We start from the raw sequence: 27,398 nt of genomic DNA, 5'->3' as shown, positions 1-27,398 counted from the left end.
GAAGTAAAAACTCACAAAACTCAGATCAGACTTTCAAACTAGGCAGTGCTGATCAAATATGAATCAAGATTATGTTACTGAATTGTCTATTTCTGACCTAAAATGTTTCCAGAAACATATTTTAGTTTACTGTTTATGAGAAAGTTTGTGACGCAGCCGCCATAACCGAACACCGTCCAGCTCGCAGTACGTCACTCAAACGCCAAGTCTTGTGATTGGTTCGCTCGCTTCACGTGAAAGTGTCTTGTCCGTGCTTGTCCCTGCAATGTTACTGCTTTCATTCACACCACAGCCGTACCGGCATTTTCCCTGAAATGTTTCTAAGTCTTGAGATGGGACATTGGAGGTACAGATCCCTGCCCCCATTCACACATGACCCCATGCAGGAAATGTTCCTGAACATTTCAGGGATAGACTGCCTGCCTGTGTGAAAACCTTGAAGATTCAATTTGTCTCATATCTTATTTAGAAAGAGAGTCTTTAACTGAAGCTTTAGTGCCTTCAGTATCATCATAAAACATGTAAGATTCAGTCAAAGTCTGAGTGACCTGCTGTTGTTTATAAACCACCAGTGTGTTTTCAGTGTTACATAAGAGTTAGCATGTGCCAAGTGTTTTTTGGACACTTTTTTTCATTTCATTTTAAATGTCATTTTTTCCATCTGCCGGTTTCTGTGTTTACTAGCTTGTGATAAAGCATTAGTGATAGATCTGCTTGTCTGTCTGTCTCAGATGATCCTCGAGGAGACAGCGGGCATCCTTATGGTCAGAAAAATCTCTCTCTCTCACGTTCTTATTACCCAATTTTCATTGTTCTCTGAAAGATTTGCTCCTGCTGGTGTCAATGGTTGTTTTTATTAATTTCCTTTTCCTTTAATTCTCCTTTTTTTTTTCAGAGGATGAAGCTGACGCCATCGACACGACTGGAGGTGAGACTTTAAACATGAAGATAAGATGTATTAGTTGTTGTAGCAGCAGCAGTAGGTTGTAGTAACAATGATACACCAGTATTACAGTAGCACAGAGTAGTACAGTTAGAGATGACCAAAAAATTACTGATACTGACTTTTAGGGTTGAAACTAACAATTATTTCCACTACTGATTAATGTAGATGTTATTTAGTTAATTAATCAATTCATTGTTTGGTCTATAAAATGACCGTCACAGGTTCAAAGTGTGGTCAAAGTTGACATCTTCACATGTTTTTGTCCGGCCAACAGCCCAAAACCGAAAGATATTCAGTTTGCAATCATAGAAAACTGAGAAAACGATTATGTTTGTGGATTTTTGCCATTTTTTTTTGCAAAATTACTTAAACGATTATCAAAACTGTTGCAGCTTAAATTTCTGCCAATCGACTAAATGTCGCTCGATTGACGTTAGAAGTTTCTGGTCAGCTTTTGCTCATATCGGTTTGCTTGATATTAATATAACTGTTGATGTTTTCTGTGTTTCCTGCTGCAGTTTTGGTGGAGGAGCCGCTGTCTCAGGAGAGTGAAGGTGAGTCGAACACTGTCAGGGAAGGAAACACAACTCTGCTGTAGCTCTACGTAGCTTAGTTAGGTTCAGCTAAGTTGTTTCTTATTTGTTTGGTTTGTTATGTTTGGTATTATTTAGTGTAATTTAGTTTGTTAAAGGAAAAAAGAAGGTTTCTTGCTGAGAGTAAGATGAGAAGAACAACTTGTAGTTTCACAGGTGGTTTTGTGATGATCTATTTCTATTTCTGGACTCTTGTTGTCACAATGAAGTCACAGAAACTACAGGAAGTCAGTGTGCTAAGTCAAGAAGTAGTCCGGCACATGACCCCCAGTAAAACCACAACTTGCCACTTTACACTTACAGATGAAACAATCAAGATATAACTTGTTAATTCATGAGCTTTAGAAGTGTTGGAAGGTGAATTTTATCAGCTTTGGAGAGAGCCAGGCTAGCTCTTTCCAGTCTTAATGCTAAGCTAAGCTAACCAAGTGGTGGTGGTGGCAAATTTCCCAAAAATGTTAAACTATTCTTTTAATTTAGCAATTTTGTTCAGCTTCTTTTTCTTCGATGTAGTTATAAAGGGAAAAGAAAACAAATAGAAAACAAATTACATCTGACAGGCAGCAGAATAAAAGCACTAAAAGAAATCAACTTGTTTTACAACATTTGGAAGTTTCTCTGCATATCAGCATTAACCAGCCTTATCTGTCATGTCAACACTTGCAGACTGTATCATCTCTGATAATGAGTGTCGTTAAGATGTTTTATGTGATGATGACACCGCTCAGGAATCATTAACCTTTATACTGTTGTTTTTATTTGTTCTGTAGTGGAGTCTGGGAAATATCTGACAAGTTCCAAAGTTACACAGGAAGCAGGTACAGTCTTCAGTATTCTGTATTGATGTCTTTTGTCCAAAATATGCATCAGGAAGTCTAGAAAATGTTGATTCTTCTGAACATTTCTGCTCACGTGAGAAAAATTCTTTATCATGTTACACTCTGATTTTGTTTGGTTTACACTGACTGTAAAATGTCTTTAATTTGACACCCAGAAAGATGTTTCCACTGTGTTTTATGCAGCTCACTGAGTTTTTTTTAGTCTGTTCTAGTCAGAAAAATCTGTAGAATTTGACAAATAATCTTGGAAAGAAAAAAACAAGTCACTTCAGAGGAGTTTAGAAGATGGTTATAAGGAAGAACAGAGCAGCAAACACAGTCGACGCTGCTCCCCAGTAGCCTACTGGTTAAGATGCTTCCGTCTACTCTCTACTGTCGCTGTAATAAAGGCTTAAAATGCCAGAAGAAAGAAGAAGAAAGACTCTAATTTTGTTCTGGAAAGTTACAGATAAGTGAAGTGATATTTTTTATCTCCTGTCAGAGCCAGTGGGAGAAGCAGAGAACCAGTCTGAACCACCAGTGGAACCAGAACCACAGAGTGAGACGCCCAAACAGACAGAGAGCATCCCTGAAGCTGAAGCTGAGGGTAAACACACATACACATACAAGCAAATATTGATTTGTGTTGCAATCTTCAAGACATTAAAGTCATTAAACAAACACAAACAGACACATCACATCCATGATAATAACAATAACCACAGTCATAAATTCAATTCAATACAAAGCAGTTTTTCTTTAAAAAGTAAAAAAGTGTATATACATAGTAAAATAAAGGAATATACACAGCAAGGTGCTTTAAATTGGACACAACACATTAATCCTTAGAGAGATTTCAGTACAGGGTCCCAGATATATCAAACACACATCACCTCTATGTTCAGACCATTTTCCACATTTGCAAGATTAACGTTTTTGCAGTTACCCTTCCAAACAAAACAACCATTTCTTTATACTTATCAGCAAAAGAAAAGGAGCTTGTTGCTGCAACGATGCCTATAAGAGGATCAGCGAAAGCCTCAGAAAAACAATGAATATGTGTTAAGTTTACTGCATGACAAGAAAGAATGTGTTCAATTACTGATCATAGACTTATGTCGATCACAAAGAGGTGAAACATCAGTAAAAAAAAGCTGTGTAACTTCTCCTGTGTGATGTTGTAAACTGTATAAGACTTCAGCTTCATGTTTGACATTTTCTTTTGCACTCAGTCTGCTTGTACTTAGTTCACCTTTACTTAGCTGCCTTTTATTGAACATCATGAACAAACAGACATTCAGCATTTAAATAGAGACCTACATTCTCGTGTGATTCAAAATACTGTTATGCAAAAACATAAATATACGTGAAGTAGATAAGATATAAGAAATCTGTAAAATTCATCAAAATAATGAATTATTATAAGATTCTTACAACATAATCAAATAATATCCAAAAACAATAATAACAGTGAAGGACAACATGAAATTAAAGCTGCAAGCAGCGTTGGTCAGGACCTCGCACTCTGGCCCGTCGGGATCAGATCATTTTGCTTACATTGTACACCACACTTGTATATTTCTTACAAGTGTGGTGTGCTTTTATTTTGAAAGTTTGATTGAAATGTGTACTGTCAGGTGTGTAGAGACGATAAGTAACTGCAGCTGGACACAGAAAAATACTCATATATTTGAATGGAGAGTGTGAGCGAACCCACTTTGACCCAAAATTGGGTCAAAGTCTTATTTTGAAATTAAGATTGCGGACTTCCTGTTGGATTTAGGTCAGGGGTGTCCGCATGTGATTTGTAGGTCTTGATGAGACGAATAATTGAGTTTTGGTTTGATCTCTCTACGACATTCCTACGGGCCGTGGTGGCCATTTTAGTTACATAGGTGGCGCTAGAGAGCACAGTTTGGCACTTTAGGGGTTAATTTTTACATTTTATCAAATTGTTCACCAGACCTGATGTGCTTGCCAAACTTGGTGAGTTTTTGAGCATGTTTAGGGGGTCTAATTTAGGGTTTAAGTGGCGTAATAATAAAGAAAGAAACAAACAAACGCACGTAAAACAATAGGAAACTGTTTTACAGTAGTCCTCTGCCTTTTGGGCTCGGTCCCTAATTAGTTAAAATCAAGGGACACAGAAAATAATTCTTCATAATACACTTTTCTTGTTTGTCATAAGTCTTAAAGTATCCGTGTTCAAATTAAATTCAACCAGAAAAACATTTATGTTTGGGAAAGACTTTGAGAATCTTGCTTTTATGTGGAATTTACCAAATACAAGTATAAGATTCATTATATAACACAAAGGTTTGTTTTTACCTTCAAATTCAGTAACAATGTTCGTAGCCACAGTTGTTGTGGATTAGCTGGTTTTACTGTCTTGAAGTCATGATGTCACTTCCTGTCTAGCTTCTGTAACTAAATACAATCTCTCATTCAGCGTTTTCTTTCACCAGCGTTTATGAAAACATAAAGTGTTTCAGGAGTTTAGTTTTTTGTATTGTAAGAACAGTCTACCTGGACCAGTCTGTGACTCTAACAGGTTTCAGGTTAAAGCTCATGTGAGACGATCAGGAGCTGAAATGAGCACAATAACTATAAGTTCTGCTATAAAAACATACACAGCCAAAGCCAGAACTGTAAATGTTGTAAAATACACCATCTACTGGCCAACACAGAACAAGCTGCTGACATGCTGGTGACTGTTCTGCAATCAGAAGTCACATGACGGATCAGCCAACACTCACTCTTAATGAAAAAGTTAAAATTTTAAAAAAAAGCTTCCTCCACAATGATCCACTTTGTTATCTATTCAACGAGGTCGTGCTGAATAAAAGCCCAACGGTTTACTGTACGTGGTCTGTTTATTCTTGTACTGCTGTTTCTAGTTATCTTGTCTTATTCCTTCATCAGGGGCCAAACTGAAATAATGAGTTGAAAACATGTATTTCCACTTTACATACAGTACTGTGCAAATGTTTTAAGCGATAAAAGTAAAGTGCTTTAAAAATAATGCCATGAATAGTTTTTTATTCATCACTTAACTTGATACAAAGTTTAGTAAAGAGAAGAAACTTCAAGTAAATTAATATCTGCTGTGAGCAGCTTTGCCTTTAAAACAGCAGCAGTTCTCCTCAGTGTTTCAGGTACTCAGCAGGTCGGTCGTTCCTGTATCTTTGAGAAGTTGCCACAGTTCTTCCTCAGCTGCTTCTGTCTCTTCATGTTAATCCCAGACTGACTCCATGATGTTGAGATCAGAGACCATCTGTTGCAGGACTGAAGATAGTTCTTTATGACTCTGCCTGGATGTTTTGGACTCGTCCTGCTGCAGATGATCAGACGCCTCCCTGATGGTGTTGCATTATGGAGAAGAATCTAAACATCTAAAGTGCCTAAAACTTTTACACAGTACTGTACATTTACTGAAATGAAGAGCTAGACTTGATGTATTTTAGTTTAAGTGTTATTATTTAGCTTTGATTCAATTTGTTTTTTGATGGTTTGAAGTCTATGAAGGGAGACAGCCTGTGTGTGGTCCTCCTCATTCAAGCTTTTAAAAGAAATTTGCTGCAGTTTAGGTGCTTTTTCATTTGATCTTCACCAAATGATTCCCCTCATTGATACATACTGATGACGCAGCTGCAGCGCTAGGCTCCAGCCGAAACATCAGCATGTGAACAGGAGGAGCCGAGGATCGAACCGTTCATCCTGTGATCATTGATCTCGTGCTCTACCTGCTGAGCCACAGTCACCCTGCTGCAGAATGTGTTTATTATTATTAAATGTTAAAGTCTGTCTCTTCCTCCTCTGTTACAGGAGCAACTAAGAAACAGGCCGAGGAGAAGCTCAAAGAAAAAGGTAAAAAAAAAACAGAACATTAACAATGTCTGATTGTTGCGTATTTAACCACACAGCTCTGTTGCATTTGTCTCTGAATCTTTCTCTTTTTTATTTCATTCTCTCTTGTTCCTTCTCTCTCTGTCCTCCAGCAAAGAAGAAGAAACCAAAATTGTTGAATAAGTTTGATAAAACCATTAAATCTGAAATCGACGCTGCAGAAAAGCTTCGTAAGAAGGTACAGACGTTACACCTGTCTGCTCTCCTGCAAACACACTTAAATGTTCTGTACATTCACTGATATTGCTATCCAGAGAGTACATAACCAGTATTTTTATTCAATATCTCATTCCTTTCTCCCTCTGGAAACTCATTTAACAGTGATATCCCCTTCAGTCTTTATAAAACTGCTCCTGTCTTCCTGGTAGTTTGAGCTAAAATGAGGCACAAGGACATGTATAATTGATGCATTTATTATTTCATTATTTGTTTATTCGTTATTCCTCCCTCTCTGTGTGTCAGGGTAAATTGGAGGAGGCGTTAAGAGCGTTCGAGACGCTGGTGCAGCAGTATCCACAGAGCCCCCGCGCTCGCTATGGAAGAGCTCAGGTACACAACAGAGCTGCTGCACAGTATCACAGTACAGCCAACCAACATGGTGATGTAATGACTTCACTGCGCGGGTGTGTGTGTGTGTGTGTGTGTGCACGCAGGCGGAGGACGACCTGGCCGAGAAGATGCGTAGTAACGACATGCTGCAGAAAGCCATCAACAGCTACAGAGAGGCTGCTGAGCTTCCTGATGTGACCTCTGACCTCTTGAGAGCTACGCTGAAGAGACGAGCTGAGAGACAGCAGTTTCTGGGTAACACATACTTTTATTTTTTCTCTCCTGTCTACATTACACCGCTTGTGGTATTGCTGTAATCAGGAAGAGCTCGTGTTTACAAAAATATCTCCCTAAAGTCTTCCGTTTAGGAAATCCATCTGGACGTTTTCATGAAAAAACACAAAACAGTTTACAGCCCCTCGCTGCTCTCTTCCATTACAGACAAAGACACAGGCAAAGCTTTTTTTTAATTTTTACTGGCTTCAAAGACCTGCTGGTCTGTTTCTGTGTCACCTCAAGTGTGTCTGATACTTTCACACAAACCGTTGGGAGATTTCCTTTCTGGCAGTGGTTCAGTGGTTCAGGAGCTACAGTCGTTTTAGTTTTTGCTCCAAAATAAGGGCAGAATGGAAGAGGTTAATTAACATTCTCGTAGAAGTTTAGAAAACTTTATGTAAATTTACTCTGACGTGGGGGAGCAACAACCTGGTTTCCTCTGGAAACAGGAGCCCGTTTCGCCACATTTTACAACATGCAGGCTGCGTCTGTGTCATTTTGACATGATTAACTAATCAAAATAAACATCATACATTGTGACCCATTCATGAGCATGTGAGAGGACTGTAAGACACACAAATGTATCTGCAATTTTCGAGTGATAGTCATTTGTAAAACAAGACGCTGGCACTCCAAAATCACTTCAGACAAATGTGAGACAAGCAGATCGTCACTGCAAACACACTGCTCAGGAAACTACTTTGTTGTGGGCCAGTGGGAGAAAGTAACTGTCCAATCAGAGCCAAGTATGTAAATTATGTGCCTATCTCTAAGCAAACACAAGGTTCGGGCTTTTGAGAGCTTATTACTTTGAGTCCATGGGCACATCCTAAGTCTCTTAAATTACATCCACGTTTCCCTCACTTGCGTCTTTTCCTGGCGTCTTAGTCCCTCCCACCGAGGACGCATGGAGAGATGCAAGGAAACCGAGCGAAGACAGAAGAAACGAGGGAATATGCTTTTTAGAGAAATGAGACGTCCTTTCATCTGAAGCGTCATGTGAAGCGACGTCCGTTTGTGAAGATGGCGGCGGCTGATCACAGCCGGATCAGCTGTCAGTCAGCTTTAACAGCTGTAGCGACTTTTGATGGAGTTTGTGTCTGCACACATGTGCGCCGTGTTAACGCTAATAAAGGCTCACAGTTATCACTGCAGCAGCTGTTTTCTCTGTTGGACAAACACCTGCACATGAATAAAAACCTGCATTCTGTATTTATTCTGTGTCCTGCTGAGAGGCACAGGAACCATCTCTACTGGCAGAATACATTTATATTATTTATTCATTATTTATTGATATCCTGATAGTGATAAAATAGCGGACCAGAACATCCTCTGGTTTGAGTGAGGAAATATGAAATAAGAGACTTGGGATGTAGCCCATATGTGTGAGTTGGGTTTAACGCTGCTATATGGGGACTCAGGAGTTGTTTGGCCTGTGCAGGGATTGAACCTGTGACCTTAGCGTTATTAGCACCATGACATGGTGGTGTTACTTAGAAATGAAAGGTAATTTTCTGTGATGTCACTTGTAGATTTTTGAAGCTTAATGTTTGTGATCCAGTATGAAAGTAGTGAAAGTTCAGTTGCATGTAAAGTCTGATTCTTATAATCGGCAGGTTGTTTTTTCTGGATTTGTAAACAGACTTCAAACTTCACTGTATTCAAGAACTTTTCAGAAGGGAAGGTGACTCAATAAACTGATTGGCCCGTACGGGGATCGAACCCGCGACCTTGGCGTTATTAGCACCACGCTCTAACCAACTGAGCTAACCGGCCATATCAAACCATAATTATCTCTGTCTTTCAGACAGAAAATTATGACTTTTTATTTGGTTGATTTGGGTGTGAGTTGGGTGAGCTTTGTAGAGGTACAAATGGTGGTCAACGTTTTCAGTTGTTGCCTGAATCGACTAGTATTTGCTGTGTTCTTATGGGTAATAGATTCTTTCCTGTGTACACTGTTGGACTGGTATTGAAAGCAGAAAGATCTGCACGTCACTAAGAGCCCCAAAATGAACTGGTTGAAAGAACTCTTTACTCAAACCTTTTGTCTGATTTCTGCCTTCGTGGTAGATCTTTCTGTGTCAAACATTGGAGATCAGACTCTAAACTTCCCTCTAGAAGGGAAGAATTCTGTCTGGTGATGGATGTTGAATCAAAACTTAACTGGCCCGTACGGGGATCGAACCCGCGACCTTGGCGTTATTAGCACCACGCTCTAACCAACTGAGCTAACCGGCCATGAATAACTGGCTCTCCCTCCTCCACATCAGCTAGTAGAAGGTTGGTGGTATTTGGAAAAAGGGGGTTGTGGCATGTGTGGTCTCTACTGATTTTATTTCCAAAGTCTGGACTTTGGGGCCTTTCTATATGTTTGTCCTCAGTGTTTGACACAGCTGATATCACTGTTAGTTTTCTTAGTGTTTCCAGAATTTGATTAATGTTTGCTGTCTGATCAGTGAAGGATTACAGAGTGAGTTTAACATTAGTTACTAATTTGGGGTGATTCCTCTGTGTATGCACGGCTGCTGTGATGTCACTTGCAGATTTTTGAAGCCTGCGTGTGTGCGTGTGGTCCAATCCTGATGATTTGTGCTGAAGTCAGCGGAGTGAGTGTTAGGTCCGGCTGTTTGACTCCTTTCAGCTCTTCGTACTGTAGCTCTGCCTCTGATTAGGCACAAGTACAAAACCAGTGTTGTTTTCCAGTTTTTGAATTGCGATGAAACTCCAAACTCCAGTCTGTGTTTTGACAGATTTTGAATAACTTTATTGGCCTATGAGACTTCACTGTCCAAGGAACTTCTCAAGGTTGTGAGTGTTACCTTAAAAGCTGTGTGGCCCGTACGGGGATCGAACCCGCGACCTTGGCGTTATTAGCACCACGCTCTAACCAACTGAGCTAACCGGCCAGGGGACTGATATGTCTCTCACTGTCTCCTACCAGGGTGAGGTGACACTTTTTTTTTAAAAAAAGGTGAAAGCACTAGTGATTTTTTAAGTTGTCAGAATGTCATTGCACCTGTTTCCTGATCTCTAAAGGATTTCAGCCTGTTTGTCTCCTGTGTGCACTGTTTCATCTTTTCTGTTTCATCTTCCACTTGACACATAAAACAATCTTTACATAACCTCGCATGCAAGGTCTCGATTGGATGTTTGATGTATTTGTGAGTTGACTTCAAACCAAACTTCAGGGTAGAGGAAAAGTCTTTTGACACTGTTGATATTTTCGTTGTGTGATCATTTATATCTATTTTTAAACAACTCTGCGTGCATTTAGATTTTAATCAATTTAGGAACTTATGAATTTGTGATTAGACTCCAAACTGCACTGGTGCTGCTGTTTGGTTAGTGTTGACTCAAAAGTTGTGTGGCCCGTACGGGGATCGAACCCGCGACCTTGGCGTTATTAGCACCACGCTATAACCAACTGAGCTAACCGGCCATGATATGGTGATATTGTTTAGAAATTAGAGGTCATTTTTCTTTGTATGCACAGCCGATGCGATGTCACTTACAGATTTCTAAAGCCTGAAGTTTGTGGCCCAATCTTGATGATTTGTGCTGCTATTGAAGAGGTTTTTATACAAGTCTGCGTACTGTAGTCACTAAACTTGATGCGTTTTCCCCTTGATCAGTTTCTTTTCATACAGAAAACACTCCTGACTACAGGAGCCGTCTAGCTCAAACTTGCAGCTTTGCAGTCAGATGGAGGTCGGATCATGTTCCCACCTCAAACCGCTCCAGAATTAATTTCTGACCAGATCAAGACTACGTCCTCTAAAAAGTCTGCATGCAGTTGTTTCGGTCTGAATACAACTGCTGTGTTCAGATCTGCACAAATGAATCGCATCAAAGAGGAAAACTAACCAAAGTCCCATTCAACTGGACTAAACAATGCAGGTTTGAAAACAGTCTGAAGGAGATTTTAAACCTGCGTTCACTTGTTTGAGTGGAATGAACTTTCTCACCTGGCTTTTACGGATGCATTTTGGTTTGATTCTCATGTCGGAAGATTGGTGTTTTTTGATTCGTGATTACTTTGACGTCACCCATTGGTTTGTGGATTCCCGTTTTGAAGCCTTGAGTTTGCCATTTTGACTGTCGCCATCTTGGATTTTTGGAGTCAGAAGTGATGAGAAGTGACCATATTTGAACAAGAGAGTGGAGCTGACCCTAACGCTAGCTGCTAGCTTGGTTAGCATGGTGCATTTACAATTTATGGTTAACTGTGATAATGCTAAAGCTAATGCTAATTTTCACTGTCAAAAAACAAACTTAAAACCATTAATGTACTCTGGAAAAACTGAGGGAGTTGGATTTAGTACAACTTAACATTGGACAAGCCTTATTAGGTGACCAAAATGTTACAATTGACTTTCATGAACTGAAAAAACACTGAAATAGTGACAGCTAGGGCTACACCTATACAATGCGACTCCAGTGTTACACGATGGTCACATGACCTAACCACGTTGCCATGATAGCGACTTGTCAATCACATCGTAGCCACTTCCTAAAGCATACCCTGCTTTGAATGAACATCATGCTGTATTGAAGACTTGAAATTAGCAATTGAGACCATAAACTCATTAGGAAAGTGTTTACTGAGGTAATAAATCAAATGAGAAATAGGGTCATTTTCTCATAGACTTCTATACAATCGGACTTGTTTTTGGAGCCAGTGGAGTCGCCCCCTGATGGTCATTAGAGAGAATGCAGGTTTAAGGCACTTCTGCGTTAGCTTCACTTTTCAGACCCTGAACTACCTGCTTACTGTAATCAAGAACTTTTCGTCATGTATTGTTTTCCCATAAAAACTGTTTGACCTGCACAGGAATCGAACCCTAAACATTGTCATCTTTAGCACCACACTCTAACCGACTGAGCCAACTAGCCATGACATGATAGGCATCATAGGGTGCTGTCTGTCAACTGAGTGAGTATGATTGGCAGAGAGACCTGTTATTCATGCTAACAATACCCATTCAAGCACAAATTTATACTATTCTATTCTAAAATGACTGAATCAAACATATTCAGGAAGACTTTAGTCACGATATCTGCATTTTTTGATGTTTTATTGCACTAAAAGCTCACTATCCTTCTATCATCATTCAGATATGATGTTTGAAATAAAATACTGAAAACTGAAAGCGGTGTTATATTATTGTTTCTCTCTCTCAGGTCGGATGCGTGGGTCTCTGGCGACTCTAGAAAAGTTGGTTCAGATCTTTCCAGAAGACGTCAGTCTGAAGAACGACCTGGGCGTCGCCCACCTGTTACTAGGAGACAACAAGGGCGCCAAGAAGGTCTATGAGGAGGTGTGTGAACACTGTTAGCTTTATTTTGGCTTTCATGTTTAGTTTGAGTGACAGGAGTTTGTTGGAGTTTCAGTGCTGGTAAAAACTTAAACTGTGTTGTTCTTTATTTTGATTGGCTGTCTGTCCTCTGTGCCGCCCCCACCAGGTCCTGGCAGTTTCCCCTGGCAATGGCTTTGCTAAAGTTCATTACGGCTTCATCCTGAAGTCAGAGAACAAGATAGCAGAGAGTATACCATACCTGAAGGTACACACACACACACACACACACGTATGTTTATATCTATACTTATGAGGACCTTCATTCAGCACATTTACACATACATAGAAGAAACCAGGTTCCTCTGAGATCTACGAGTCCCATGTACATGCAGCAAGTCAGTAAATCAAATTCTTTCTTAAGAGAAATTGGCTTATCTGTTTTAAGGGGGTTTTGAGGTTGATGCAAGTCGCTGCAATTATGAAATAATACGATCAGGTACACCACCGTGAGATATAGAAACAGAGAGGTTTACGTGTTTCCTTGAAGGGAAATAACCTTGTTTGTTTTGTGAGATTGAAGGTCAAATCCATTCCATGTCTTATTGTTCATTACATGATGATTTCAGTACTTGCGTTTCAGTAAAATGTCTTATATTTCTGATGGACTCTTCAAGATGGATGATTATAAAGAACTTGAGCTGTGTTTTAGGGGGAGAATCTTCTTTGTGATTGATTTTATTTGGGGAGCCTCTTTGTTTGTTCTGTTCCTCTCTGACAGATGTTTCACCAAGGCAACAATACTTGTCTTATGAATCCATGTGGGCTGGGTGCTTGTATGTGCATGACACAATAAATAACACAACTAATTAACAACAACAGATCCCTGAGCCCAAAACCTAAACCTTTCCCTCTCCACATCTTTCTCCAGGAGGGTTTAGAGTCAGGTGAACCCGGGACTGACGACGGGCGTTTTTATTTCCACCTGGGAGACGCTCTGCAGAGAGTCGGAGACAACAGCGTGAGTAACACACACACACCCACAGTACATTTGTCACTTTATTTCCAAACTTAAATGTAGACTGATGAACACAATCAGTCCTGCAGTAAAGTCTGTTGATCACATGGTGGTGCCAAAGAGTCTGATCTGAACTAAACAGAAACAAGATTTAGTGCCTGAACAATTTCCTGATAATTGATTGAAGTGAAACAAAACACCTTAAATTTGTATGGCATTGTATTATCTCCCAAGGTGTTTTGTTGTTTTGTTGTGCCCCCTGGACAAAATAACCGAAATACCTGTGCACTGTAATGCCATATCGGAAACATTAACATCACAAAGAGTTTCCTCAACATCTGGCTGACAAAAAAACTGAACATTGCTTGAGTATATTTTCAAGAAATGCTCACATTGAATTTATCTTCTCAGAAAACCCAGCAGCCTTGGTGTTAGTCAGCATATTTTATAACTGGTGTACAAAATTGTTGAGAGTTTTTTAACTTTTCATCTTCCCGTCTGGTACAGTCACTTAACCTCTTCCATTCCTACCCCCCTACCATAGACCCATTTTTGGGGGGGGCAGGGGATGTTTAGGGTGAGATAGCAGGTCAACAGTATATGCCACATAGAAGTGGTATACATCATCTGAAAGCTGGGAGCCTGAAGATTATTTCGAGATGCAGCTCAGCACTGTGTGGCAAGTTTTTCTAGTAATAAATCTGTAATGAACATTGTGTTTTGGTTAGGCGCCTATTCAAATTTTGAAAGTTTAGAGCATATAAGAGCTTAGAACATTATGTCTCATAATTCACCTGGACTAAACCATTTATAGAGTGACTGGTGTGACCTTTAAAGTTTGTTGGCCCGTACGGGGATCGAACCCGCGACCTTGGCGTTATTAGCACCACGCTCTAACCAGCTGAGCTAACCGGCCATGTGATGGTGATGTCATTTTGAAATTAGAAATAATTCTACTGTTTATGCGCAGCCAATGTGATCAGTCTCACTTGCAGATTTTTGAAGCCTAGGGTGTGAGTTTTGTAGAGGTACAAATGGTGGTCAACGTTTTCAGTTGTTGCCTGAATAGATTAGTATTGGCTGTTTTCTTATGGGTGATAAATTCTTGACTGTTTGACTCGTATTGAAAGCCGAAAGATCTGCACACATTACTAAGAGCCCCAACATAAACTAGTTGAAAGTACTTTCTACTCAAATCTTTTGTCTAGTTTTTGCATTTGTGGTAGATCTTCCTGTGTCAAACATTGGAGATCAGACTCGAAACTTCCCTCTAGAAGGGAAGAATTCTGTCTGGTGATGGATGTTGAATCAAAACTCAACTGGCCCGTACGGGGATCGAACCCGCGACCTTGGCGTTATTAGCACCACGCTCTAACCAACTGAGCTAACCGGCCATGTGATGGAGAAGTTATTTAGAAATTAAAAGTAATTCTTCTGTTTATGCGCAGCCAAGTGTCACTTCCAGATTTTTGAAGCCTAAGGTTTGTGACCCGAGAGAGATTTCAAACTTGCGGTCATTTGTTTGAGTCGAGTGAACGTACTCACCTGGCTTTTAGTGATGCATTTTGGTTCATTTGAATGTTTTTCTGTGTGGAAAGAAATGTGCGTGGAAAGTTTTCTAACTGGTCCAGACCAGAGGAAAGCAACTACAGGTTTGATTCTTTCAGTCGTTTTTCATGTTGGTACATTTTTGAAGTTATTTGATCAAACTCCAAACTCTACTGTACTGAGGATCTTGCTGAGTGATGGTTATCTTAAAAGGTATTTGGCCCGTACGGGGATCGAACCCGCGACCTTGGCGTTATTAGCACCACGCTCTAACCAACTGAGCTAACCGGCCATATCAAACCATAATTATCTCTGTCTTTCACACAGAAAATTATAACTTTTTATGTGGTTGATTTGGGTGTGAGTTGGGTGAGCTTTGTAGAGGTACAAATGGTGGTCAACGTTTTCAGTTGTTGCCTGAATAGATTAGTATTTGCTGTGTTCTTATGGGTAATAGACTCTTTCCTGTGTACACTGTTGGACTGGTATTGAAAGCAGAAAGATCTGCACACATTGCTAAGAGCCCCAAAATGAACTGGTTGAAAGCACTTTCTACGCAAACCTTTTGTCTGATTTCTGCCTTCGTGGTAGATCTTTCTATGTCAAACATTGGAGATCAGACTCTAAACTTCCCTCTAGAAGGGAAGAATTCTGTCTGGTGATGGATGTTGACTCAAAACTTATCTGGTCTGTACAGGATCAAACCTGTGACCTCAGCGTTATTAGCACCACGCTCTAACCAACTGACTTAACCAGCCATGAATCCTACATCAGCTAGTAGAGGGTTGGTGGTATTGGGGAAAAAGAGGGCTGTGTTATTTGTGGTCTCTACTGATTTTCTGTCCAAAGTCTGGGCTTTGGGGCCCTTCTATATGTTTGTCCTTAGTGTTTGACACAGCTTACATCACTATTTGTTGTGTAAGTACGTGTGGTGGTTTCTCTTGCCAGGATTTGAAAATTTGGGTTTAGCCTGATTTTTCATCATGTTTGTTGTTTGGATTTTCCACTTGACATTGAGGAGTTTTTTTACATAACTTCTACATTCTCATTACATGTTGGTTTGTTTGCTAGGATAGTTTTTTTTTAAGTTAGACTCCAAGGTCACCTGTGCTAAACCATTTATAGAGTGACTGATGTTACCTTTAAAGTTTGTTGGCCCGTACGGGGATCGAACCCGCGACCTTGGCGTTATTAGCACCACGCTCTAACCAACTGAGCTAACCGGCCATTTGATGGAGAAGTTATTTAGAAATCAGAAGTAATTCTACTGTTTATGCACAGCTGATGTGATCAGTGTCACTTGCAGATTTTTGAAGCCTAAGGTTTGTGACCCGAGAGAGATCTCAAACCTGCGGTCATTTGTTTGAGTCGAGTTAACGTTCTCACCTGGCTTTCAGCGATACATTTTGGTTCATTTGAATGTTTTTCTGTGTGAAAAGAAACCAAAACAAGTTTTCTAACTGATCCAGACCAGAGGAAAGCAACTACAGGTTTGATTCTTTCAGTCATTTTTCATGTCAGTACATTTTTGAAGTTATTTGATCAAACTCCAAACTCTACTGTACTGAGGATCTTGCTGAGTGATGGTTATCTTAAAAGGTATTTGGCCCGTACGGGGATCGAACCCGCGACCTTGGCGTTATTAGCACCACGCTCTAACCAACTGAGCTAACCGGCCATATCAAACCATAATTATCTCTGTCTTTCACACAGAAAATTATTTCTTATTTGGTTGATTTGGGTGTGAGTTGGGTGAGCTTTTTAGAGGTACAAATGGTGGTCAACGTTTTCAGTTGTTGCCTGAATCGATTAGTATTTGCTGTGTTCTTATGGGTAATAGATTCTTTCCTGTGTACACTGTTGGACTGGTATTGAAAGCAGAAAGATCTGCACGTCACTAAGAGCCCCAAAATGAACTGGTTGAAAGAACTCTTTACTCAAACCTTTTGTCTGATTTCTGCCTTCGTGGTAGATCTTTCTGTGTCAAACATTGGAGATCAGACTCTAAACTTCCCTCTAGAAGGGAAGAATTCTGTCTGGTGATGGATGTTGAATCAAAACTAATCTGGCCTGTACAGGATCAAACCTGTGACCTCAGCGTTATTAGCACCACGCTCTAACCAACTGACTTAACCGGCCATGAATTCCACATCAGCTAGTAGAGGGTTGGTGGTATTGGGGAAAAAGAGGGCTGTGTTATTTGTGGTCTCTACTGATTTTCTGTCCAAAGTCTGGGCTTTGGGGCCCTTCTATATGTTTATCCTTAGTGTTTGACACAGCTTACATCACTATTTGTTGTGTAAGTATGTGTGGTGGTTTCTCTTGCCAGGATTTGAAAATTTGGGTTTAGCCTGATTTTTCATCATGTTTGTTGTTTGGATTTTCCACTTGACATTGAGGAGTTTTTTTTACATAACTTCTACATTCTCATTACATGTCGGTATGTTTGCTAGGATAGTTTTTTTTAAGTTAGACTCCAAGGTCACCTGTGCTAAACCATTTATAGAGTGACTGATGTTACCTTTAAAGTTTGTTGGCCCGTACGGGGATCGAACCCGCGACCTTGGCGTTATTAGCACCACGCTCTAACCAACTGAGCTAACCGGCCATTTGATGGAGAAGTTATTTAGAAATCAGAACTAATTCTACTGTTTATGCACAGCTGATGTGATCAGTGTCACTTGCAGATTTTTGAAGCCTAAGGTTTGTGACCCGAGAGAGATCTCAAACCTGCGGTCATTTGTTTGAGTCGAGTTAACGTTCTCACCTGGCTTTCAGCGATACATTTTGGTTCATTTGAATGTTTTTCTGTGTGAAAAGAAACCAAAACAAGTTTTCTAACTGATCCAGACCAGAGGAAAGCAACTACAGGTTTGATTCTTTCAGTCATTTTTCATGTCAGTACATTTTTGAAGTTATTTGATCAAACTCCAAACTCTACTGTACTGAGGATCTTGCTGAGTGATGGTTATCTTAAAAGGTATTTGGCCCGTACGGGGATCGAACCCGCGACCTTGGCGTTATTAGCACCACGCTCTAACCAACTGAGCTAACCGGCCATATCAAACCATAATTATCTCTGTCTTTCACACAGAAAATTATTTCTTATTTGGTTGATTTGGGTGTGAGTTGGGTGAGCTTTTTAGAGGTACAAATGGTGGTCAACGTTTTCAGTTGTTGCCTGAATCGATTAGTATTTGCTGTGTTCTTATGGGTAATAGATTCTTTCCTGTGTACACTGTTGGACTGGTATTGAAAGCAGAAAGATCTGCACGTCACTAAGAGCCCCAAAATGAACTGGTTGAAAGAACTCTTTACTCAAACCTTTTGTCTGATTTCTGCCTTCGTGGTAGATCTTTCTATGTCAAACATTGGAGATCAGACTCTAAACTTCCCTCTAGAAGGGAAGAATTCTGTCTGGTGATGGATGTTGAATCAAAACTAATCTGGCCTGTACAGGATCAAACCTGTGACCTCAGCGTTATTAGCACCACGCTCTAACCAACTGACTTAACCGGCCATGAATTCCACATCAGCTAGTAGAGGGTTGGTGGTATTGGGGAAAAAGAGGGCTGTGTTATTTGTGGTCTCTACTGATTTTCTGTCCAAAGTCTGGGCTTTGGGGCCCTTCTATATGTTTATCCTTAGTGTTTGACACAGCTTACATCACTATTTGTTGTGTAAGTATGTGTGGTGGTTTCTCTTGCCAGGATTTGAAAATTTGGGTTTAGCCTGATTTTTCATCATGTTTGTTGTTTGGATTTTCCACTTGACATTGAGGAGTTTTTTTTACATAACTTCTACATTCTCATTACATGTCGGTATGTTTGCTAGGATAGTTTTTTTTTAAGTTAGACTCCAAGGTCACCTGTGCTAAACCATTTATAGAGTGACTGATGTTACCTTTAAAGTTTGTTGGCCCGTACGGGGATCGAACCCGCGACCTTGGCGTTATTAGCACCACGCTCTAACCAACTGAGCTAACCGGCCATTTGATGGAGAAGTTATTTAGAAATCAGAACTAATTCTACTGTTTATGCACAGCTGATGTGATCAGTGTCACTTGCAGATTTTTGAAGCCTAAGGTTTGTGACCCGAGAGAGATCTCAAACCTGCGGTCATTTGTTTGAGTCGAGTTAACGTTCTCACCTGGCTTTCAGCGATACATTTTGGTTCATTTGAATGTTTTTCTGTGTGAAAAGAAACCAAAACAAGTTTTCTAACTGATCCAGACCAGAGGAAAGCAACTACAGGTTTGATTCTTTCAGTCATTTTTCATGTCAGTACATTTTTGAAGTTATTTGATCAAACTCCAAACTCTACTGTACTGAGGATCTTGCTGAGTGATGGTTATCTTAAAAGGTATTTGGCCCGTACGGGGATCGAACCCGCGACCTTGGCGTTATTAGCACCACGCTCTAACCAACTGAGCTAACCGGCCATATCAAACCATAATTATCTCTGTCTTTCACACAGAAAATTATTTCTTATTTGGTTGATTTGGGTGTGAGTTGGGTGAGCTTTTTAGAGGTACAAATGGTGGTCAACGTTTTCAGTTGTTGCCTGAATCGATTAGTATTTGCTGTGTTCTTATGGGTAATAGATTCTTTCCTGTGTACACTGTTGGACTGGTATTGAAAGCAGAAAGATCTGCACGTCACTAAGAGCCCCAAAATGAACTGGTTGAAAGAACTCTTTACTCAAACCTTTTGTCTGATTTCTGCCTTCGTGGTAGATCTTTCTATGTCAAACATTGGAGATCAGACTCTAAACTTCCCTCTAGAAGGGAAGAATTCTGTCTGGTGATGGATGTTGAATCAAAACTAATCTGGCCTGTACAGGATCAAACCTGTGACCTCAGCGTTATTAGCACCACGCTCTAACCAACTGACTTAACCGGCCATGAATTCCACATCAGCTAGTAGAGGGTTGGTGGTATTGGGGAAAAAGAGGGCTGTGTTATTTGTGGTCTCTACTGATTTTCTGTCCAAAGTCTGGGCTTTGGGGCCCTTCTATATGTTTATCCTTAGTGTTTGACACAGCTTACATCACTATTTGTTGTGTAAGTATGTGTGGTGGTTTCTCTTGCCAGGATTTGAAAATTTGGGTTTAGCCTGATTTTTCATCATGTTTGTTGTTTGGATTTTCCACTTGACATTGAGGAGTTTTTTTTACATAACTTCTACATTCTCATTACATGTCGGTATGTTTGCTAGGATAGTTTTTTTTTAAGTTAGACTCCAAGGTCACCTGTGCTAAACCATTTATAGAGTGACTGATGTTACCTTTAAAGTTTGTTGGCCCGTACGGGGATCGAACCCGCGACCTTGGCGTTATTAGCACCACGCTCTAACCAACTGAGCTAACCGGCCATTTGATGGAGAAGTTATTTAGAAATCAGAAGTAATTCTACTGTTTATGCACAGCTGATGTGATCAGTGTCACTTGCAGATTTTTGAAGCCTAAGGTTTGTGACCCGAGAGAGATCTCAAACCTGCGGTCATTTGTTTGAGTCGAGTTAACGTTCTCACCTGGCTTTCAGCGATACATTTTGGTTCATTTGAATGTTTTTCTGTGTGAAAAGAAACCAAAACAAGTTTTCTAACTGATCCAGACCAGAGGAAAGCAACTACAGGTTTGATTCTTTCAGTCATTTTTCATGTCAGTACATTTTTGAAGTTATTTGATCAAACTCCAAACTCTACTGTACTGAGGATCTTGCTGAGTGATGGTTATCTTAAAAGGTATTTGGCCCGTACGGGGATCGAACCCGCGACCTTGGCGTTATTAGCACCACGCTCTAACCAACTGAGCTAACCGGCCATATCAAACCATAATTATCTCTGTCTTTCACACAGAAAATTATTTCTTATTTGGTTGATTTGGGTGTGAGTTGGGTGAGCTTTTTAGAGGTACAAATGGTGGTCAACGTTTTCAGTTGTTGCCTGAATCGACTAGTATTTGCTGTGTTCTTATGGGTAATAGATTCTTTCCTGTGTACACTGTTGGACTGGTATTGAAAGCAGAAAGATCTGCACGTCACTAAGAGCCCCAAAATGAACTGGTTGAAAGAACTCTTTACTCAAACCTTTTGTCTGATTTCTGCCTTCGTGGTAGATCTTTCTGTGTCAAACATTGGAGATCAGACTCTAAACTTCCCTCTAGAAGGGAAGAATTCTGTCTGGTGATGGATGTTGAATCAAAACTAATCTGGCCTGTACAGGATCAAACCTGTGACCTCAGCGTTATTAGCACCACGCTCTAACCAACTGACTTAACCGGCCATGAATTCCACATCAGCTAGTAGAGGGTTGGTGGTATTGGGGAAAAAGAGGGCTGTGTTATTTGTGGTCTCTACTGATTTTCTGTCCAAAGTCTGGGCTTTGGGGCCCTTCTATATGTTTATCCTTAGTGTTTGACACAGCTTATATCACTATTTGTTGTGTAAGTATGTGTGGTGGTTACTCTTGCCAGGATTTGGAAATTTGGGTTTAGCCTGATTTTTCATCATGTTTGTTGTTTGAATTTTCCACTTGACATTGAGGAGTTTTTTTTTACATAACTTCTACATTCTCATTACATGTTGGTTTGTTCCCTAGGATAGTTTTTTTTTTTAAGTTAGACTCCAAAGTCACCTGTACTAAACCATTTATAGAGTGACTGATGTTACCTTTAAAGTTTGTTGGCCCGTACGGGGATCGAACCCGCGACCTTGGCGTTATTAGCACCACGCTCTAACCAACTGAGCTAACCGGCCATATAAAACCATAATTATCTCTGTCTTTCACACAGAAAATTATGACTTTTTATTTGGTTGATTTGGGTGTGAGTTGGGTGAGCTTTGTAGAGGTACAAATGGTGGTCAACGTTTTCAGTTGTTGCCTGAATCAACTAGTATTTGCTGTGTTCTTATGGGTGATAAATTCTTTCCTGTGTACACTGTTGGACTGGTATTGAAAGCAGAAAGATCTGCACGTCACTAAGAGCCCCAAAATGAACTGGTTGAAAGAACTTTCTACTCAAACCTTTTGTCTGATTTCTGCCTTCGTGGTAGATCTTTCTGTGTCAAACATTGGAGATCAGACTCTAAACTTCCCTCTAGAAGGGAAGAATTCTGTCTGGTGATGGATGTTGAATCAAAACTTATCTGGCCTGTACAGGATCAAACCTGTGACCTCAGCGTTATTAGCACCACGCTCTAACCAACTGAGTTAACCGGCCATGAATCCTACATCAGCTAGTAGAGGGTTGGTGGTATTGGGGAAAAAGAGGGCTGTGTTATTTGTGGTCTCTACTGATTTTCTTTCCAATGTCTGGACTTTGGGGCCCTTCTATATGTTTGTCCTTAGTGTTTGACACAGCTTACATCACTATTTGTTGTGTAAGTATGTGTGGTGGTTTCTCTTGCCAGGATTTGGAAATTTGGGTTTAGCCTGATTTTTCATCATGTTTGTTGTTTGGATTTTCCACTTGACATTGAGGAGTTTTTTTTACATAACTTCTACATTCTCATTACATGTCGGTATGTTTGCTAGGATAGTTTTTTTTTAAATGAGACTCCAAAGTCACCTGTGCTAAACCATTTATAGAGTGACTGGTGTTACCTTTAAAGTTTGTTGGCCCGTACGGGGATCGAACCCGCGACCTTGGCGTTATTAGCACCACGCTCTAACCAACTGAGCTAACCGGCCATGTGATGGTGAGGTTATTTAGAAATTAAAAGTAATTCTTCTGTTTATGCGCAGATGAGTGTCACTTGCAGATTTTTGAAACCTAAGGTTTGTGACCCGAGAGAGATTTCAAACCTGCGTTCACTTGTTTGAGTCAAGTTAACGTTCTCACCTGGCTTTTAGCGATACATTTTGGTTCATTTGAATGTTTTTCTGTGTGGAAAGAAATGTGTGTGAAAAGTTTTCTAACTGATCCAGACCAGAAGAAAGCAATTACAGGTTTGATTCTTTCAGTCATTTTTTCATGTTGGTACATTTTCTAAGTTCTTTGATCAAACTCCAAACTCTACTGTACTGAGGATCTTGCTGAGTGATGGTTATCTTAAAAGGTGTTTGGCCCGTACGGGGATCGAACCCGCGACCTTGGCGTTATTAGCACCACGCTCTAACCAACTGAGCTAACCGGCCATGACATAGTGGTTTTTCGTAGAAATAAGATGTCATATGAACATTCGATGTGATGTCACCTGCAGGAAGAAGGTCCTGAAGAGGCTCCTATCTGCCCAAATATCAAGAAGACACCATACATTGTTGTTAGTTTAGGTTGAACCTTGATTCATTATCCGGCTAGCTGCTAACAACCAAAGACTCAACTTTTTAAAGAGGTTTGAAAACTCCCTCATTGCATGTTCGTACCTTTTCTAAGTTCTTTGATTAGACTCCAAATTTTACCGTTTTTTTTATTTTATTGAGTCAGTTTCTAAGTACTTAGTATACGGAGAATCTTACTGAGTAAATGTTATCTTAAAAGTTTGTTGGCCCGTACAGGGATTGAACCCGTGAACTTGGCGTTAGTAGCACCACGCTCTAACTGAGCTAACCAGCCAGTAGCGTAGGAGTTCACTTATCCACTAAAAGTGAAAAAACTTGTATCAGACAAGCTTTATTAATAGAAAATCAGTAGTTTGTTTCCTTGTTAATGTTCAACATTTTATCCCAGTCTTGTTTACCTATACCTCGCTTATTGGAGCATTGTTTAGGCTTCCAGCAAACTTAAAATCCTCCTGTTTAGTAACGTTTAGTGGTGAGACAGACAGGTCAGCCCTGCTTTTTCTGTGATTTGAACTTTCTATTTCCAATATAACTTATATCTTTATCTACCAATAATAATAATACTAATAATATTAATAATTGGTTTTGTATGGCACTTTTCAAGGTAAGAGCACCAAAAGCTTTCCAGTGCAGATAGACAGCTGCAAAGACAATCGCAGGTATAAAAACAACAGAAAAATACAATCAAACAAAAAAAGACAGTTACAAATAAAATAATCCATTAAGTAAAACAGTTAAAACAAAAGAGCTGTATTGTGTAAGCAAATATGTCTAGATGTCAAAGAAGAAGTCTATAAAAATGTGTTTTAAGACAGGATTTAAAAGCTGAGAGTGTAAACAGACATCTGAATTTGGTTCCATGGTATTGTTTTTTCCAGACTTCAGTAGTTCACTCATATAAAAGCAGCCATGAAACCCACTTGCATCTTCCAACATTTGAAAGATTGTCCCAAATGAAATAATTTCATTGCTTTATAACCAGCAGTTACAGTATATTCTCTCTCTCTCTCTCTCTCTCTCTCTGCAGGCGTATCACTGGTATGAGTTGGGTCACAAACGTGGTCATTTTGCCTCGGTGTGGCAGAGATCTCTGTACAACGTGAATGGACTGAAGGCTCAGCCGTGGTGGACGCCTAAAGAGACCGGATACACTGATCTGGTCAAGGTACGCTGTCAGGATATGTCAGTCACACATGAGTATAATGCAGGTTTATCAGTAAAAGTCTTTAAAGTGAATGTTGCGTGTTTGTGTTCAGACGTTGGAGAGGAACTGGAAGACGATCAGGGATGAAGCTCTGGCTGTGATGGACCAGAACACCGGACTGTTCATACCTGAGGAGGAAAACCTCCGAGAGAAGGGAGAGTGGGGCCAATACACACTCTGGCAACAAGGTACACACACTCATACACACACACACACAAATATACACAAAATTGTTGCTGCCACACTGGTGTTGAGATGAGATCTGATAGATAGATACATAATTTCACATGTCGTAGCAGCTGAGATAATAAGCAACATGTCATAAAGCATGTAAAGAGAAAATTCAGTGACTAAAAGTGTGTAACTATAGTATATTAAAAAATAACTACAGAATATAGTTATTATATATTATGTTATAATATATTCACCTGAGAGGTTTGGAAAAATGTGCAGATTTACAAAACTGTAGAATAGGCTGATATGGATAAACAGAGAATGCAATTATTAACATTTTTGCAGATAAAAACTGTGTTAAATATGTAAATATATAGATACTAGACTGAAATTTAATGGATTAAAGGTTATTAAAGGTATGAGCAAGATTTGTGAGAGATGTGTTTAATATCTTTGTAACTCAGATACAAATGGAATATCTTTGGGTTTTGGACTCTTCGTTGGACATCCAGGAATATATTTATAGACTAATTGATTAATTGATAATGAAAATAATCGTTAGTTGCAGCCCTAAAGAGGTTTGACTGTATTTTGTGTGTCTGTGTTTAGGGAGGAAAGCTGGAAATGCCTGTCAGGGCGTCCCAAAGACCTGCTCACTGCTGGAGAGATACCCTGAAGCTACAGGCTGCAAGAGAGGACAGGTACACACACACACACACACACACACACACACACACACACACACACACACACACACACACACACTGATAGATAAACTAGACAAGAGCTCAAACAGACAAAAAGACAAAATCATTCAGAACGCTGAGTGATAGTCAAGTTAGACAAATGTGCGCTTTATGTTCTGCTTTAATGGAAGTATTCATGTTTCTCTTATAAAAGTGAGAATACCTCCAGGTTGAGGACTAAAGGTGTGTTCAGACAAAAAGTGAATCTAAACACCTGTTTAATCGCCTCAAACAGCCACTTTACCGACTGTAAGTTAGTTGTAAGCTAGCTAGCAACAGACGCACTCACCGTGTGTGTGTGTTAGACTGATGTTAGACTCACAGAGACTTTGGTCTTTATAGTACAAGTGTGGCTTAAGTTTCTTTCCTTCTCAGTGCACCTTAGAAGTAGGTGAAGTTGTGCCAGAGATCCCTCCTCTGATCTGAGAGCTCAGCAGGAACTCCTGTCTGTTATTTCCCTCCGGTCTCGTCTCTGTTTGTTATAGAGTTGCAAAGTGAGGGAGAGATATTTCCACTGTCTCCGGTTCCAAAAGGAAAAGTCTCATTAATATGTCCCACAGACGACGTTACGTGACTCAGTTCTCTCTCCTCTATGGTTTGGATCAACATGAAATCCTCCTGGTTAAATCATCAGAACAAAAGATGAACAACTGCATTTCAAAATATCTGATTCTTTGATAAAAAGCTACAAGACTGTGGACATAAAAATTTCAAGCTAGAAGTTAACTACGACACTCAAGGTGCATTTCAGCAAAAAAAACCATCCAATCACAGAGCTAAAAATTGTGTCAGGTGCCCCGTTAACGGCAGTCAGAACTGAAAGATGACAGCGTTGAGAAAACTGAAGCTTAACTCAGTTCACTTTTAAAGTTTGGTTCAATCTTGGATGAATTCAGCAACTTTGACACCACATTTTGTTCTCAACAAAGCTTTTTGAATTAGCTACCGCTCTGATTCATGACTCTGACTGGCCTCCTCTCCATAGCAACGGTGACCGAGGCTCATGGGTATTGTAGTATTTTGAACAGTCCACCAAAATGATGGACAAAAACAAAACAAAATTGAAATGATTAAAACAGAGGGCCATAACTTAAACATATAGGATCGTTACATTATCCCGGAGAGTCCTGAGTCTCTATGTTCAGTAACATCGAGGGAATCATTAAAAGAACATTTTTAAATGAGAATACAGCATGAGGAACAACTCTTCAGTGACCAGCAGCTCCTCACACTTTGCAACTCTATTAAAAAAGATTCATTAAGTCCACAGATTAACGACAGAACTACTCTGAAATTTCTCATCTGCTGTCAGATGTGTCAGTATGCTGATTTTGAGGACTTCATTGCTGAAAAATATGCTTGAATTTAAAAACCAAATCGGTGCTTTCACCCTCTGAACCTCGACAGTTTTGGGTGTAAACTTCTTGAAACAACTCAGATCTGATAATGGAGTTTATTTTGTGAGAGCAGGCATCACTTTAACAAAGATCAGACCTTAAATAAGTGATAATCTGTCGGTTTTGATATATTTCCCTTTTGAATCTTTCTGTGTGTTCAGATTAAGTTCTCGGTGATGCAGCCAGGTACTCATGTGTGGCCTCACACCGGTCCAACCAACTGCAGACTGAGGATGCATCTCGGCCTCGTCATCCCCAAACAAGGCTGCAGGATCCGCTGCACCAACCAGACCAAGTACTGCGACCGTCCTCATCCTTATTCATAATCTCCTCTTGTCTTTTTCTCTGTCCTCCGTTGCTCCTATGTTTCAACGTTTGGTTTTTGTTTTTGCTTCTTCTTCTTTTCTTCCTTGTCCTCTTTCTTCTTCCCCTACTCCCTCTTCTTCTTCTTCTTCATCTTCTCTTAGTCCTTCCTCCCTCACTCAACGTTTTCTTCTTTCTTCTCCTCAGTTTCCCCTCTTTTCTCTCCTCACTTTTGACCTTTTTGTTTTCTTTTACATTTTCTTTCCTATCCTCTAATTTTTCTTTTTCTTCTCCCCTCACCTCCTCTCCTTTCATTTCTTCTTCTCTCCTCAATCACTCCT

The 27,398-nt window shown here is 40.0% G+C and overlaps 1 protein-coding gene and 18 non-coding genes across 25 annotated transcripts in view; 1 reads left to right on the top strand and 18 right to left on the bottom strand.

The window, feature by feature from the left end:
• unm_hu7910 (un-named hu7910) overlaps positions 1–27,398 on the top strand; it is a 63,043-nt gene that overhangs the window by 32,189 nt on the left and 3,456 nt on the right. For all 7 annotated transcript variants that reach the window (XM_042398909.1, XM_042398912.1, XM_042398910.1 and 4 more), the window contains 16 exons: positions 732–764; positions 896–928; positions 1,465–1,500; positions 2,310–2,357; positions 2,860–2,964; positions 6,183–6,224; positions 6,356–6,441; positions 6,726–6,812; positions 6,917–7,067; positions 12,273–12,409; positions 12,555–12,653; positions 13,317–13,406; positions 24,261–24,398; positions 24,490–24,625; positions 25,221–25,312; positions 26,916–27,049. In XM_042398909.1, the coding sequence (XP_042254843.1) occupies positions 732–764; positions 896–928; positions 1,465–1,500; positions 2,310–2,357; positions 2,860–2,964; positions 6,183–6,224; positions 6,356–6,441; positions 6,726–6,812; positions 6,917–7,067; positions 12,273–12,409; positions 12,555–12,653; positions 13,317–13,406; positions 24,261–24,398; positions 24,490–24,625; positions 25,221–25,312; positions 26,916–27,049 (1,447 nt within the window). The remainder of the gene's footprint in view (positions 1–731; positions 765–895; positions 929–1,464; positions 1,501–2,309; positions 2,358–2,859; positions 2,965–6,182; positions 6,225–6,355; positions 6,442–6,725; positions 6,813–6,916; positions 7,068–12,272; positions 12,410–12,554; positions 12,654–13,316; positions 13,407–24,260; positions 24,399–24,489; positions 24,626–25,220; positions 25,313–26,915; positions 27,050–27,398) is intronic.
• Positions 8,791–8,864, bottom strand: trnai-aau. The gene has a single exon. It is a non-coding gene; the product is annotated as a tRNA-Ile (tRNA).
• trnai-aau lies at positions 9,256–9,329 on the bottom strand. The gene has a single exon. It is a non-coding gene; the product is annotated as a tRNA-Ile (tRNA).
• On the bottom strand, positions 9,924–9,997 carry trnai-aau. The gene has a single exon. It is a non-coding gene; the product is annotated as a tRNA-Ile (tRNA).
• On the bottom strand, positions 10,457–10,530 carry trnai-aau. The gene has a single exon. It is a non-coding gene; the product is annotated as a tRNA-Ile (tRNA).
• trnai-aau lies at positions 14,246–14,319 on the bottom strand. Its single transcript has one exon. It is a non-coding gene; the product is annotated as a tRNA-Ile (tRNA).
• On the bottom strand, positions 14,724–14,797 carry trnai-aau. Its single transcript has one exon. It is a non-coding gene; the product is annotated as a tRNA-Ile (tRNA).
• On the bottom strand, positions 15,170–15,243 carry trnai-aau. Its single transcript has one exon. It is a non-coding gene; the product is annotated as a tRNA-Ile (tRNA).
• trnai-aau lies at positions 16,105–16,178 on the bottom strand. Its single transcript has one exon. It is a non-coding gene; the product is annotated as a tRNA-Ile (tRNA).
• trnai-aau lies at positions 16,556–16,629 on the bottom strand. The gene has a single exon. It is a non-coding gene; the product is annotated as a tRNA-Ile (tRNA).
• Positions 17,486–17,559, bottom strand: trnai-aau. Its single transcript has one exon. It is a non-coding gene; the product is annotated as a tRNA-Ile (tRNA).
• Positions 17,937–18,010, bottom strand: trnai-aau. The gene has a single exon. It is a non-coding gene; the product is annotated as a tRNA-Ile (tRNA).
• On the bottom strand, positions 18,868–18,941 carry trnai-aau. Its single transcript has one exon. It is a non-coding gene; the product is annotated as a tRNA-Ile (tRNA).
• trnai-aau lies at positions 19,319–19,392 on the bottom strand. The gene has a single exon. It is a non-coding gene; the product is annotated as a tRNA-Ile (tRNA).
• On the bottom strand, positions 20,250–20,323 carry trnai-aau. The gene has a single exon. It is a non-coding gene; the product is annotated as a tRNA-Ile (tRNA).
• On the bottom strand, positions 20,701–20,774 carry trnai-aau. The gene has a single exon. It is a non-coding gene; the product is annotated as a tRNA-Ile (tRNA).
• Positions 21,635–21,708, bottom strand: trnai-aau. Its single transcript has one exon. It is a non-coding gene; the product is annotated as a tRNA-Ile (tRNA).
• Positions 22,569–22,642, bottom strand: trnai-aau. Its single transcript has one exon. It is a non-coding gene; the product is annotated as a tRNA-Ile (tRNA).
• trnai-aau lies at positions 23,016–23,089 on the bottom strand. The gene has a single exon. It is a non-coding gene; the product is annotated as a tRNA-Ile (tRNA).

Source organism: Thunnus maccoyii, chromosome 21 (assembly GCF_910596095.1).
Source record: "Thunnus maccoyii chromosome 21, fThuMac1.1, whole genome shotgun sequence".
NCBI lineage: Eukaryota > Metazoa > Chordata > Actinopteri > Scombriformes > Scombridae > Thunnus > Thunnus maccoyii.
The sequence above is the reverse complement of the archived record's forward strand: the minus strand, read 5'-3'. Positions and strand labels throughout refer to the sequence as shown.